This window comes from Schistocerca piceifrons, chromosome X (genome assembly GCF_021461385.2).
Source record: "Schistocerca piceifrons isolate TAMUIC-IGC-003096 chromosome X, iqSchPice1.1, whole genome shotgun sequence".
NCBI classification, from domain to species: Eukaryota; Metazoa; Arthropoda; class Insecta; order Orthoptera; family Acrididae; genus Schistocerca; species Schistocerca piceifrons.
Window position 1 is genome coordinate 118,437,418 of NC_060149.1, and position 16,160 is coordinate 118,453,577.

At 36.7% G+C, this 16,160-nt stretch overlaps 1 protein-coding gene across 2 annotated transcripts in view; it reads left to right on the forward strand.

Moving 5' to 3' along the window:
- Window positions 1–12,027, forward strand: part of LOC124721516 (cyclin-dependent kinase 17-like) — a 197,437-nt gene extending 185,410 nt beyond the window's left edge. For both annotated transcript variants that reach the window (XM_047246532.1, XM_047246533.1), the window contains one exon: window positions 6,540–12,027. In XM_047246532.1, the coding sequence (XP_047102488.1) occupies window positions 6,540–6,649 (110 nt within the window). In that variant the 3' untranslated portion in view covers window positions 6,650–12,027. The remainder of the gene's footprint in view (window positions 1–6,539) is intronic.
- Window positions 12,028–16,160: the final 4,133 nt, after the last annotated feature.

Sequence of the window (16,160 nt, forward strand, 5' to 3'; positions counted from 1 at the left end):
ACCATTTGCAGCCATTCATGGACTTCATGATCCCAAACAATAATGGAATTTTTATGGATGACATTGTGCGGTGCCAGCGGACCCAATTGTTCATGAATGATTTGAAGAACATTTTGCACAATTCAAGTGAATGGTTTGCCCTTCAGTTTGCCCAACATGAATCCCATCAACCATTTATGGGACATAATTGAGACGTCTGTTCACACACAAAATCCTGCCCTGGCAACACTTTCACAATTATGGACAGCTGTAGAGGCAGCATAGCTCAGTATTTCTGCAGGGGATTTGCAACAACTTGAGTCCATGCCACATCTAGTTGCAGAATTATGCCGGGCAGGAGGAGGTCTGACAGAGTATTAGGAAGTATTTCATGACTTTTGTTGCCCCAGTGTATATAACCTTCAGGCAGCAGAATATAAGTGTCTCCTATTAAATTGACGACGCTGGACCTATACCCTTCTCCCCAAAGAAAAGTAAACTATTTGATGTCTTCTGTGTTGTACATATATTTGGCTGATACAATAGCTAAAACTGCTAACACACACTTGTTTAGTTCTGGCACTCTTGACATATTTTGCTTTAACCCTCACCGTGAAGAATTATCATTGCAAGGATGCAACCACCAAACGCAGAAGAGATGATGACATGAAATTCCTGATCAGTAGATATTTAATCAATGCCTTGGATTAAATTTGTGCAGTTTTTCTTAGAATGTGAGCTTATTATGACACAGTTCACTATGATTTATCTGATGGATGTGAACTATACAGGATGGGATGAGGTTTGGCATGTATGTGTAGTTCCAGGATAGTTTTGTTTCTCGATGAGAACAATGGAGCTGTGGCAAAATGTGTGTGGCATTTTTTCTGTCATAAGAGATACGTTTGGTGCACATAGGGAAGACAACAAATTTCTGGAAGAGACTGCTACAGCCAAAGCTCCAAATGGAGCCTAGAAGAGCAGGAGAAGAATGTGTTAAAGGACTGGAAGCCAACATCCGTGAAAGTGAAGTGTGTTTGTCTACATCTGAGATCCTACGTCAGGCCATTATGCTTTTATTGGTCGAAGGTTGCTTGCCCAAGAGTTTCTGTCAGCAACCTGTACTTTGAGAACCATGCTTAGTCCAGGTCCATGCACTGGGATGATGAACAGATTCTCAGTGTGGTTTCTCAACAAGCATGGAAATTAATTCAGAATAAAGAATTTTGTAAATTGTTCCTACTCCCTCCAGCTGGGTAGAAAGTTAAACTTGGGGGGGACTATTTCATGCTTCAGGAGAGAAGTAGCTGTGTGACAGAATTGGAATTCAGCCTCTCTCTTCTGTCATTGTCATCATCGTAATTGTCCTCATCATTAACAACAACAACAAGAATAATAATAATAATAATAATACACCTATACAAAATAGTTACAATTAAGACACCTGATGTGAAAGCCATTCAAGTAAAATCAGGTAGAAATGCATGCCCCAGAATGTGAGCCCCATGAGAGTATCAGTAAAATATAAAGCTTTCCTCAACCCAGAGATTTGTTGGATTCAGTGTATACAGACATGATCCTGAGACTGTCTTTGCTCAGATTATGGCCGGAGTACTGAACATACCAGTTGGAGAAAACTACATGTACATAGTTTAAAAATGAGCACGCGATATAAGTCAGAATAGCTGTTTTAAGTTATTGAAGTGTCGATTCCAGGAAGGTCCAGTGACCATAATATAATCATAATAGATCACAGCTGTGTAAGGTGGTCTAAGTCAGAGCTGTTCTATACATCTTCACAGATGCTTGTGGTTCCACTGAGTTTTGCCGACTGGCACGTCAGATGTCATAGAGTAACATAAAGACTTTGGAAAAGGGGTGTAGTAGAAGTATACTCATGATCATCTGAAAGAATCCTTGTCAGAGATAAATTTTAACTATCATACTATTGTGTGTCAAAGATCAAACTTATCTGTCAAGTCTGTAGAGCTTCTGTCATATATCACTAAGTTTCAGGGATTCTTTTTTCTGTTAAAATTCTCTCTATGTTCATATATCTTAATGGTTTCTTGATATAACCTACATAAACCTTGGCTGTATAAGGAAGCCATCGAAGTATATAAATCTGGGGATAATTTCAACAGAAGAGGAGAAGCCATAAAACTTAGTGACACATTGACAGTAGCTCAACATAATTGATAGATAAGTTTTATTTTTGACAGGTGACAGTTAAGTTTTATATTTGTGGATCATGTGTAAACTTCTACCACAGCCCTTTTTCATAGCATTTATGACGCACTCTGACATCTGACCTGTCAGTGGGCAATACATTGCAGAACATAAGCACCTCTTAAGGTGCAGGTCTGGACAGAACACTAGAGCAAATAAGTTTCATGGACCACAGCCTTACAACCCATAAGATTTATGAGCAGCACGGGTCTAACCCAGAAAATATAAGGATGAGCATTATATTTTAATTATACTTGTACTTCAGAGATTTGTGTACAACCTAATTAGATTCAAATTAATCAAAGCATTCCTCCCATGAAGTTTCCACAAAACTAAATGGAATACTGATAGATAGGGTGTTAATTGAATCTTCTGTTTCAAAACCAAAGCCAGTAAAGGCATCGAGACCAAAAATGTCAGTTGCTACTGATGCAGGCACTATAAAATGTGTTATTACTGTACAGACATGTTTATAGGTAATGATGACTGTTACTTTTACATTTAAAGCAATAGTTGAGTGCAAAACAACATTTAGTTGCCTCCAAAGACAAAAACCTGATATGTCTGTACGTTTCAGCACCAATTAAGACTACAGAAGCTCGTATCTGCTTGTAAATCCACTTCCATGTTATTGATTACCACTGAGATCATTGGATTTAATGATGTTTTGATATTGGCAGGTAGCACTGGTGTGATGGTCTGCAGTGCTTTATTGCATCATGATGCAGGCCATACAAGGCTTTGACATACAGCACCCACATAACCACATTTGTTGCATGCAAAACGCAGTGTTATGCTGTGGCTGTTGTATTAGCTGTAATTGAAAGAAGCGCTTGGTGCAGGATTTCCTTGTTTCCACAACACATTGCAAATATCATTATTACTAGAATTTCTATTTACGTGGCATGGTATTTTTGCTTGAATTAGAATTGAGGGGGACCATTCCATTCAGTTGACTGTAGAGAACAACATTGCCTGAATGCATTTTTGCCATGCCTCAGTCATTGCTGGATGCATGTAGCGCAGCTAATGTTGCCGTATTGCATGTGCTTTCCACACTGATGCAATTTCAAATGACTGAGTTATGTGAAGATCCTCTCTTACACTACAGAATTTCTAGGAGTGCAAGCCATTAGTTTTGAGTTTCTAGTCACAACCTCTTTGTTGCAGCGTGACACAAGATACACAGATCACTGCTGCAAAAACACCTTATTTGTTGGCTGTAAGTACAGTAGAGAGTGAACATTATTGTACTGTCACCTCAAATCTCTGCCAATTGACAGAGGCAGAATCATATCACCATTCAGTCACATAGAGCTCCAAATCAAAGACCTGATCCAGAAAGTGAAGTAACAGTTGTATTTATAAATTTGTGTTCAGAGGGTTCAGTTACGAGATGCATTTTGCCAGTTCATCTGCCAGGCTGTTGGGTATTTATTTTCTGTTGTGGGCTAACCGTCACCTCCATGTGATTTGTTTACCTCAGTGTCACAGCAGCTGAAGGCAGAACTCTCTATTGCACAGACAATATTACTATCACACTCTATATCAGTTTCCATATCACTGGTATTATGGGATTGTAAGAGGTCAGCTTGAGATTAAAGTCCTTCAACTGCTAACAATCACTAAAACAGCATAAATCACCCTCTGTCTCTTACAATTAGAATGAAATTCATGTCTTAAACAAATTTTTGCGAAACCTTCTACAAGCTCTCTTGTCTTGTAACAACTGTTAACTTCTAATCATTAATTATTAGGACGTGACCATCCATTAGCCTCAGTTTCTTGTCTTATGTCTTCCTTTTTCTGGAGTGATCATTTGCTTTCAAACTGGATATATTAAGCTCATTCAAGAATTCGTATTGGCTTTTTAAACAGATCTGAAAGTGGTTCCAGTAAACATCTGCATTCACATTGAATGCTCTCTGTTTTGATTTTCAGGTTTAGAAATCCGTACACTATGTGCTCCATACTTCCTTGGCACATTGTGAGGCTTCAGTGCCCTCACATGTCTAGTTATGGGCATTTTGATATAATTTAATATTTTCTGTTATTTGCACGTCTGGTGAGTGGCATACCATATCTGACAGATCTTTGTCTAATAGTAATGGTGTTTTGGTCGACAGTTTTGACCATGACTGGTATGAGAGTAACAGGGTCTCACGGCAAAGGACAGTAAGAGTATTAGTGGAAGTTGTAGAGTTCAGCGTGGAATGAAATGACATTATTGTTGATGTATGGAGTAAAGTTTATCAGAATGTGCTAAGTTACTGTGATCTTTATGGTGAATAAATTCAGTGTGTATCATATGTAAAACTGACATTAAATCAAAAGAAAACAAATGCTTCTCATGTCCGATCCTAAATGAGAAAAGTCACTTTTGTTGGTTGTGGAATGGAAGAAGTTAATATGGTGGTATTCAGCTTCTAATAGAGGCAAGGAATCATTAAAATATGCTCGACATTGCTGTCAGAGTTTGCCAGTGGATTTGTCTCATGTGGTGGCATCCTTGTATGAGGTGACTCAACTTCTGCATCTGTGATCACTCCTGCTCCCCCAAATATATTGCAGTCATCTGGATAAATATTTGGTGGAGAATTATTGCCCATCCATGAAAAGAATTGAAGCAGATGTGTATGGAGTGATGCTAGACATTCAAAAATATTTCACAACTGTTCATTCAGATTCAGATCGAGACTCTAATTAGTCTAGCTCATAACCAGTACATTTTTGTCGTGAAGTTGTAATCCTTCATGGCATGGTATGTCTCATTGGTGCTCATTCTCTGCTTGTTCATTGGTGGTCGAAAGAAAGTAAATGGCCAGAGGACCGATGTAACATACTGTCTTCACTTTGTGATAGACCATAACTGCTCCAAAAGGAAATTTCATTGTAGCACAGTGTAAGCTGATAGAGGCCATTCATCAAACCTGAAGGTCTCTTCCATCTCCCCCATGGCACCATACGTATGACATATTGTTGTTAATTAGTCTGGAAACTTCATTATATACTCACATGGTGGTGTATTTTGAACCATTCGTCCAATGCATCACATGTCAGTGACTGCTTGACCCAGGAAACGAAGTCAAAGCAGAACTGTTACAGTTGAGAATAAACACTAATACCATATGGGGTGTTTGAATGAGAGTGGCAATGGAAAATTGCTAGTTTGTCAAATGGCATTTTCAGAACTTCATTATCTGGTAAGTTCAAAACCTGAGGTCAGTGTTGGTTTGTGTGTATTCCATTATGTGTTGATTTGACCATGAAAAACAGGAACATGATACAGGGTGTTTGGGAATGCCTGTTACAAATTTTTAGGACTTGTAGAGGGGAGTGAGTGCATAATATTTTGAATAGGAACCCGTGTCCAGAAATATACTGTTTCTGTGTTACAGCCATTTGAAAACATGTTTGCTATGTAGGTATACAACAGGTTAGTCATGGTTGGAAGTAGTTATATTGGATCAGCTAGTGTTATTTGATGTCTGTCCTACTTCTCTGACCTGGTTCAAGCCTTATTCATGTGTCTGTGAGTGTTAAAGCAACTCAGTTGAGTACATGTTTGCAGAGTACACCAACACGATCCTTCTGAATGGCGAAGCTCACAAGAATGAAAGGGCTACTGTTTCTTTTATCTAGATCATTGTTCACAATGTCTGTGTCCATCGCATACCCTTTTTGCCACATTTACACAATGGCTTCGAGAAAAGGTACCTTCACCATCAGCAGGCATGACTGTGGTACTCCAAGGAGATGCCGCACACCCGAATTGGAAGGGGTTGTTCTGCATCACGCTGAAGAGATCCCATCATCAAGTACATGTGGAATTTCTTTGGCTGTTAGTGAGTGGAAGTGTACTGCAAGTGGTGTGGAATTGTAAAACAGGTGATGTACTGGGTCAAGCATTACCAACGTGTTTGCAGATGGTTGTAGCATGGAAACGGTATTTTCCTGGGCATGGATTAGAAGTCAGAATATTATCTACTCACCCCCCTCTACAAGTTCTAGAAGTTTGTAACGGGAATTTCTGAGCACACTGTAAATGTGTTCATGAGGGCTGTAGCCTCTCCCACTTTGTTCCATCGCTGACATGCATTCAGCTGAACGTGTTAAAAGTCCCTTAACTCCACTGAGGAGTTCCAGCTACCATATTATTTTTTGTAATAGAATACATTACTTATATTCTTCTTGCATTGGGCAGTTTTTCTATGTGTACTACGTTCTGTGAATATACTTTTTGTCCTAGAGTGTAAGAAAGTGTTGTGTTTATTGAAAGTGTTCCGATTTTGGTTTGGAAAAATTAACTTTTTATGCTTTTTTGTTTCTAGTTGCTTCTATCTTTACGATTCCTGGAATACAAATTACTAGAGATCCTGGATCTCATTTCCCAAAGTCAACAACAAGTGGGAGAAATCGCCGGCAGAGTATGTTGTTATGAGACCCTGCTCAATGTAGAAGAATACATTGTAAATAGTTTTATTATTGACTGTGCATTCAGACAGGACAACTACTGAAAATAGTAAATACGTTATTTTTTGATGATCATATTACCTGTGCCTGTTAGAAGTGTGTGGAAATGTTTACTTTTTACCGTATTTCAATATTCTCAGAAAAAGGTGCAAGATTGATGCAGTCTTCTCTCTGAAGTTGATAATTCATTGGAAGAACAGAATTACTCGAGTGTGAGAAATTATTATTGTTTTATTGAAAGTGTATATATCTATATATGGATCAGACACACAATGTGAGTGAAGGTCATTTCAAAGCAGAATGTTATTTTGGCAAACTATTTAAGTAGCTGCCATTTTTCCAAATAATGATTGAAAGTTTTTCTTGGTAGTAAATGAGTAGTACTTTTAGTACATGGTTGATTATTTGTTGTGCTTATAAACAAAGCTGACTACATGTCCGCAATTGTTTCTGAAGAACCTGACTACCCATGCTGGTCATGGAATGGTGAGCAAGGCCCATGTATACACATCACACTGTGTGCAGACTACAACTGCTTAATTGTGAAAATTGTCTGTTAGTGGTGAAAATGCCAAAAAAATTAACACACTTTTGGCATGCAAGAGAATTTTTATAGTATTTCAGTAGTTACAAAATGTGTCTAGCTGCTGCTGAAAACTCTGTGAAGTATGACAAATCTGTGTCACCTCATTAAATATGTTATCTCACCATACTGGTCATAAAATGTTGAGGCCCACATCATCACATCAGTTTTATGGAAAGAATTCCTTGATGTTCACATAATTCCAGTTTGTGTGTGTATCCCATTTCATGCCATCCTTAAGGTGTAGGACAAATGACACTGGCTTTAAATTTTCGCATTAGCAAATTTTATTTTTATGTTCCTCATTATTAATATTCATTCATTTTAATCTTCTTTACACTCTCTTTAGATAAGTGATAAGTTTCAGAAGGTCTGCATATTCCTGATGTTTCGCCAGTACCAATAACTATGTATGCTTTACTACTTCATACTTACCAGATGTGACAGGAAAGGGAACAGCTTACCTAAAACTGTGTGACATTAGAAATTATGACATGTTCACTATAAGTGCAAACTGTATGGGTATTGAATGTGGTGCATCTCCAGTTTATTTAAAGCATTGGTGTAAATCTACAACACAGATGCCAAAAAAGATTATTTCATGTGCAATAAAGATTATTGTGTCATCTCGCTTTATATATCTGTTAATGATGATGATGGCAGCAGTTTTGACGCTTTCGTACTATTTCCCTAACTAATGAATTTTTGTTTACAGACTCTTCTGAACCTGATAGATGACATTCTGTGTGACCAGTGAATGGGAAGGGATTTGTAATTTATCAGATCCTTACATTACAAATAGAGTGGTGTTTATTTCATTTTTAAAAAAGAAAAAAAGCTTCTGTGTTGATTTCTTAAAATTTCTTGGTCTTCAAAATGCTTTAAATCAAAAGCTTTTGCCTCAGGAAATGAGAAGTTACATCTTATGATTGTACATGACAAACTGATTTTGTAATCCTCTTGTAACATCTTTCATTATTATTGTTCTTCAAGTATCCATCAACCAGTTAAAATGTGCCTTATTGGTTATGGATCTCCCTTTTTCCTCAAGACAGAAATGTCATATTAAAATTTTAGTCACATTTCTGGAAACAGATAGCTTGATATAAACTTGTGCTCATGTGTACTTCATAGATCAACTTTGTGTGTGTGTGTGTGTGTGTGTGTGTGTGTGTGTGTGTGTGTAACAAACTGGCTACAATCATTCTAATTTGTGATGACTGCCAGGTTTTATACACTGCAAATCTTTTACTTTCCATTTTAGATATTACTGTCTACTGTGTGTCCAGTTTGTCTTATGTACACCACAATTACAAAGAATTGTTGACATTGCAATCTTGTTTAGAAGATTTCATCTATATTTGATTTGGCCATTAATTCTAGCCATTGCATTGAAAAAAAAAATCTAAAAATAATTTTCCAAAATCACTTCCAGTTTTCCATTGGTGTTAATATGATCTTGCAAAAATGTGTTTGCAGTCATATGAGGAAAATTGTTTTTATGAATGCTGAACACTTCACAATGTGTGGATATATCAACAGTGCTATGATAGTTGATTTATTTCGCAATAGTTTTTTTGTCATCATTTAAAAAATTCTGTATGCAGAAGATTTCTTTTCTGCTGCTTGCAGCTCCTCTTTCTGCAACATTTGCTGGAAAAAGAAAGTTATCATTTCAGAAATGTTAACATTGTGAAATTGTTTTTATAGATGAATTTATCCACAAAACACTTCCACTGGCAACAACAGCAATTATCATATCTCTTTATGTTGAAAGAAGAGGTTCTTGTGATTTTGACATTTATTTTGTCAATGACATAGTATCATAAAATAATTTCATATTCTGACACACAAAATCTTTTGTTAGGTTTTTATTTATTTATTTATGTTTAGATACCTACAATATACTGACAGTTTCCTCAAGCAAGAGAAGTAAGATGTTATCTAAACTAATTTTGAGTAAAATACATCTTTACTTTAAAGTTTTTTAATTGGGATTAATATTAGTAATGACTGTGGTATTAGATATTGTGATCTGTAGCCAGAAATTTGAACTGCTATACTCACTGCAGATCACTCCCAAAATAAATGAAATAATTGTGCCCATAGTTTGTCATTTTTATATATACATATCTTTCAGGTCCCTAATTTTGTTAGCGTTGTGTGCCTATGACCCATACTTTGTGCACACTAAAGTGTACCTTTTTCTGTTTGAGTTTCAGAACAACATTTTAGTTATTTATGCTGGCTTCTGGACATTATCCTTATATTTCTAGACAGTAGATTGTATGGTTGTTGAATTTTTGTCACTAATTGTAGTTTATGGTGAGCCTAGCTTTGTTGCTGTTTTTGTGCAAAAGCTGTTACAGTCAAAGATTCTACATTCCATATATTGTCACATGTAGATCCTACAAAATGTGTTCATTATGTTCCAGAAGGTGATACCAGCTTATATTTAAATTTTATAGATTAGTGAATTTGGAAAATATTTGTTACTTTTGGCAGAAGATTAAGACAGCTTCTTGTTCTGTAAAATTGCAGAGTGTATTTGACACTGGTACCTGCTTAGCATGTTGCATTTGTAACTGTTTGTAGGCTCCGTCATCAATAATCTCTTTGTTACTAAAAAAAATATCCTAAACAGATTTTTTTTTTTCTCTAATGAAGCTGTTGATATTAAGTTGAAGAGTAAAGTAAAGCAAAGCAGTACGCTCTTACCATTGTTCTGCCTAGTCATCAAACATTTCTTTACTTTTCACTATTCTAATACAAGATTTTAATTAAAGAAAAATACGTAACTTTTGTTCCTAAATGTGATTAAAATTTCCCTTTCATGTGTAATTTCAAAGTGATTGTATTTTACGTTTTCCACATTCTAACTAAATTATCAAGCTATCTTTATTTATAAAATAATTACTTGCTTATTTCTTAAATAAACTGTTTCCAATGTTACATTCAATATACATTTTCTCTCTCTTTTCTTTAAAATCTCTTTTAAAAATCATTGTTCGTTATGACTGAAGGGTAAGAGTATTATTTCTTTCTGGTTCATAAGTAATTGGTTTACTTGGAAGTTTTGCAGTTTATTATGAAATTGCCAAATATTGCAGTTGTAAATGTATGCTACATTATTGACTTTATAATCATATCAATATATGTGTAATTATTCGTTTTGAGACTTTAAGTCCTTAAAGAATGCCTTCTCTATGTTTTCCAATATCTTATTTTTCATACTTAAACCTTATTATCTTTAAAAGATTTTTGCAGACTCATCTGATATTAAATATTGTTGGAGTATAGTGTTAAACAGCAGATCCTGTTTTAATGTGAATTAATGCCTCCATTGTACAAGTTTTTCTTGAACAGTTTTATCTGAAAGAGGGTATACTTCATGTTCTGAGCTATGCATTATAGATGTTTAAGCGGCCACAAAAATTACATTCTCAATTAATATCATCACTAGAATTGTATAGATCAGTGAGGTACTATAATGTATCCATAAATTATCAATCACTGTTATTGTTGTGAATGATTTGGAGCTTTGAATAATCCCACATTCATTTCCTTTGTGTTCAAACTGATTTTATATTGTAATTAATCAGTGGAAACCTCACCATAATGTCAGAAGTTGTACAAGGACCTTGTCTGTGTGCTAACAACTAATGTAAAATAACATACTTATGAAAAATCTGAATGTACAAATGTGTGTTAAGAGATTAAACTACTTCCTGCCAGAGATACTAACATCCTTTGATAAGGAATTTTGAAATGTGGAAAAATCAGATTGATAGTGTTCACTATTCTTCTAGTATGAATATGAGCAGAACTTCCCATCTGGTCACTCACTACAGATGACAAGATTTTCTATTTATTGTTGGCATTAAAGCTCCAAGTCATTCCATTTTGACGATGGTATTATTCAGCACTTTAAACTAATTACAAAAGTGGTTTTAGTAGATGAAAATCGATAAGGCATGAAAGCATATGTGAGCTACAAACTAACACTCTGTATCTCTTATACTGCTCTAGATGAAGAATCAAGAGTTATTCATTGGTCAGACATTATCTTTGCTCTTCCTTGTCCAGGCATACTGTAAGATGTTAGGTTCTTCAAATATGTGCTTTAGGTACACTTTTTGTGATAATTGTGGTTAATAATTTTGAATCCATTTCAGCTGTGAAAAGAAAAATATCATCTTGTATTTTGAAAATCAGTATTTAATGTGTTATTTTTTGAGGACAGTCTTTTGTGAGCTTTTATGTACAGCTCTCACATAGGAAAGAAGTGAACTCATTGTTGAAGTTGAGAAAATTATTTCTCACTATTTCCATTTGCATTTATTATAACTGTCTCAGTTTTCCTAAGTAGTTGATTTATTTCACAGCAATATTGTTTTAGAAAGTATTGCTAGACTGTTTGCTATTTTATGTTACTGCCAATTTTGTGTATTAAGTTGTCCACTGATATTGTTGAAAGTGGTTACTGATTTTCAGTTAGTATGTAGAAATGTACACTCCAGTGGATCCTGGTCATCGTCAGTGCACAGTGCACAGTCGTGCTTTGAGGGAGGAACTGTAATAAGTGTACGAGTGTTCACAATGGAATTGTGTAGTGAACTCAGTTTGGCTGTGACATTAATCCAAAGAAATATGTGCTGTGGGCATTATGGAACATGGAATTAAAATAAATGTGTCAGATAAGTCCGAGTTCATGTAAAGTTTTACCGTGTGCATAAGGAGTCCCATTAAAAAGAGCAAAGTTATGTTTTGTTGTTCGTCACTTTAACCTTTCTAAATATGTAAGTATTACTGATGCAAGAATGGAATTTATGGCCATGTTTGGAACTTATCATCATTAGGAGATCCATTCACATTAATGAACATTGAAATACTATAAATTGCAGGACTGAAACAATATTAAAAAATGGGATTTGGCAACCACTCAATTTCAGTTGAATTGTTGTTGTCACAAAGTCGCAGTTAAAGATTATATGAGCCCAAATATTTTCCTGTGTACACTGGTCTACTTTGTTTTACACACACACATACACACACACACACACACACACACACACACACACACACCTGTGACACGAGGATTAACCAGACAAGTGTAAAAAGTCTACAAGTTTCTCAGCAACCTTGATTTATCAAGATATTGTGAAAGTAGTTTCATTTGAGTCCAAACAGAGGTTAAACACTTACTGAGAATAAAAATAAAACAGTTATGTCCTGAAACATTTTTTATGCCGATCTCGATTAATGAAGCTAGGAGTTTAATTTCTTCGTGACTGGGTAACTTTGTAATTTATTAAGGGTCTTGATAGTGTAGCTCTTAAAATGTTATATCACTAATGTGGTTTTTGAAAAAACCTTACTTTCCAACACTGCTTAATCTGTCATTTACTACTCTTACAACATTCCTAAAAAATCCTGTAAATGGTGCTGTTGTTACATTTTAGTTTCTTTCAAGCCAAATATGTGGCTTGGTAGAATTATTTCAGACAGATTACTTGCCTGGCTGAGATCCTCAAAAGCATTTGGTGGAGTGCCATACTGTTGACTGTTAACAAAGGTTTGAGCATAATGAATAGGTTTTCAGACATGTGAGTGGCTTGAAGCTATCTTAAGTAACAGAACCCGCACGTAGTCCTTGTTGGCAAGTGTTCAGTCGAGATAAAGGTGTCATCAGGAATGCTATAGGTAAGTATGATAGGACCACTCTTGCTCTTTATATATGTTAATGATCTGACAGATAAAGTGGGTAGCGAGCTGTGACCATTTGCTGGTGATGCTGTAGTGCATGGGAAAGAGTCAGTGTTGAGTGACCAGGAGGCTACAGAATAACTTGGATGGAATTTCTATTTGGTGTGATGAGTGGCAGCTTGATATAAAGGTGTAAAAATGTAAGGTAATGCAGATCAGTAGGAAAAACAATCCAGTAGTGTTCGAATAGAGTAATAGTGGTGTGCTGCTTGACGTAGCCATCTTGATTAAAACATCTACAGAAATGGAATGAAAACTTAAGGTCAGTTGTAGGGAAGGCAAAAGGTTGACTTCAATTTATTGGTAGAATTATGTGAAAGTGAAGCTCATCTATAAAGAAGGCTGCATACAGAACATTTGTGTGACTCTTTCTTTAGTACTGCTCACCATATCAAGTTAAAGGAAGACAACAAAGCAGTTAAGAGGCTTGCTACTATATATTTCATCAGTAGGTTCGGTCAGCGCAAGAGTATTACGGAAATGCTCCAGTGTTATGTAGGCAGAAAACTACTGAGAAAGTTTAGAATAAGTGGTGTTTGCAGCAGATTACAGAATGACCCCACTGCCATGCATATCACACATATGCTGTGAAGACAAAAAAAGAGAAATCAAGCTCGTATGGAAGTGTATCGAGAGTCATTCTTACCCATTTCATTTGCAAGTAGAACAGTAAAGGGAATTGCTTGGAATGGTACAAGGTACCCATTGCCATGCACCTTATTGTGGATTGTGAAGTATGTACGAGGTTATACAACATAATAATGTCTCTGAGTTTTTTTTATGTGAAAACTCTTAAAGCTTTTTAAATAAAACAAACATTGTTAACATTCTACTTCTTTATTACTCATCTCTACATATTTATCTAGATTAGAATGTTAATTTATGTAAATTAGACTGTCATTAAAGTGTATTGTTATAAATTTCCTGTACCTGATAAAATCACTCTCACACTATAGTTAAAAATTCCTTTTTATGGGCTTTATTCACATCACTTAACATTTCATGTTAATAGCTTTTGTAAAAGTATGACTCTACATGTAATGTGAGTAGTCTCAAAATAGCACCAGAAAGGAACAGGAACCAGTATCAAAAACAAAAAACTGGAAATTAGAACAGAAGGAAAAAAAGTACACTACTGGCCATTAAAATTGCTACATCAAGAAGAAATGCAGATGATAAACAGGTATTCATTGGACAAACATATTATACTAGAACTGACATATGATTACATTTTCACACAATTTGGGTGCATAAATCATGAGAAATCAGTACCTAGAACAACCACCTCTGTCCGTAATAACGGCCTTGATATGCCTGGGCATTGAATCAAACAGAGCTTGGATGGCGTGTATAGGTACAGCTGCCCATGCACCCTCAACATGATACCACAGTTCATCAAGAGTAGTGACTGGTGTACTGTGACGAGCCAGTTGCTCGGCCACCATTGACCAGACGTTTTCAATTGGTGAGAGATCTGGAAAATGTGCTGGCCAGGGCAGCAGTCGAACATTTTCTGTATCCAGTAAGGCTCGTACAGGACCTGCAACATGCGGTCGTCCATTATCCTGCTGAAATGTAGGGTTTCGCAGGGATTGAATGAAAGGTAGAGCCAAGGCGCGTAATACATCTGAAGTGTAACGTCCACTGTTCAAAGTGCCGTCAATGCGAACAAGAGGTGACAGAGACGTGTAACCAATGGCACCCCATACCATCACGCCGGGTGATATGCCAGTATGGCGATGACAAATACACTGTTCCAATGTGCGTTCACCACTATGTCACCAAACATGGATGCGACCATCATGATGCTGTTCACTGAACCTGGATTCATCCGAAAAAATGACGTATTGCCATTTGTGCACCCAGGTTCGTCATTGAGTACACCATCGCAGGCGCTCCTGTCTGTGATGCAGCGTCAAGGGTAACTGTAGCCATGGTCTCCGAGCTGATAGTCCATGGCTGCAAACGTCGTCGAACTGTTCGTGTAGATGGTTGTTGACTTGCAAACGTCCCCATCTGTTGACTCGGATCGAGATGTGGCTGCACGATCCGTCACAGCCATGTGGATAAGATGCCTGTCATCTCGACTGCTAGTGATACGAGGCTGTTGGGATCCAGAACGGCATTCCGTATTACCCTCCTGAACCCACCGATTCCATATTCTGCTAACAGTCATTGGATCTCGACCAACGCTAGCAGCAATGTCGCAATACGATAAACCGCGATCGTGAAAGGCTACAATCCGACCTTTATCAAAGTCAGAAACGTGATGGTACGCATTTCTCCTCCTTACACGAGGCATCACGACGACGTTTCACCAGGCAACACCAGTCAACTGCTGTTTTTGTATGAGAAATCGGTTGGAAACTTTCCTCATGTCAGCACGTTGTAGGTGTCGCCACTGGCGCCAACCTTGTGTGAATGCTCTGAGAAGCTAATCATTTGCATATCACAACATCTCCTTCCTGTCGGTTAAATTTCACGTCTGTAGCACGTCATCTTCGTGGTGTAGCAATTTTAATGGCCAGTAGTGTATTTTATCGGAGGTGGGTGGGTTGGGGGGGGGGGGGGGGGAAGATCTTTGTCTTATTTGTGTAAGTTAATCTTTTCAGTTGCCTCAGATTTTTAGCCTATTTTTTTGTCTTCTGCTTTAGATCCAAGTTTACATATTATATGCAATGTTATGAAAACATTGATTTAGTTTCACAATACAATACAATTACTTGGTGGTGAGTGACCATATTTTTTTAATGTCCTAAATGCACTTAATTTTCAATGTAGTTCCCTTTTAGACAGATGTACTCTGTTCAAAACATTTCCAGTAATATCTGTGCCTGAACTGCATTTCTGGAAGATCTGCAACCACTTTATGACTGAATTTGAAACAATTGATGTGCATATATGTAGGAGTAGATAAAATTCAGAAGCCACCAAATCCAGTGCATACTATGGATGTTCAGTAGCTTCTACTTAATGCTTCAGTTATCCCATTGCTAAAGCATCTTTTGGGATGACAAATTATTATTATAATTATATTTATTTTCATTTGAGGCCTTTTCTCTCCCATACCGAGCGAAGTGGCGCAGTGGTTAGACACTGGACTCGCATTCGGGAGGACGACGGTTCAATC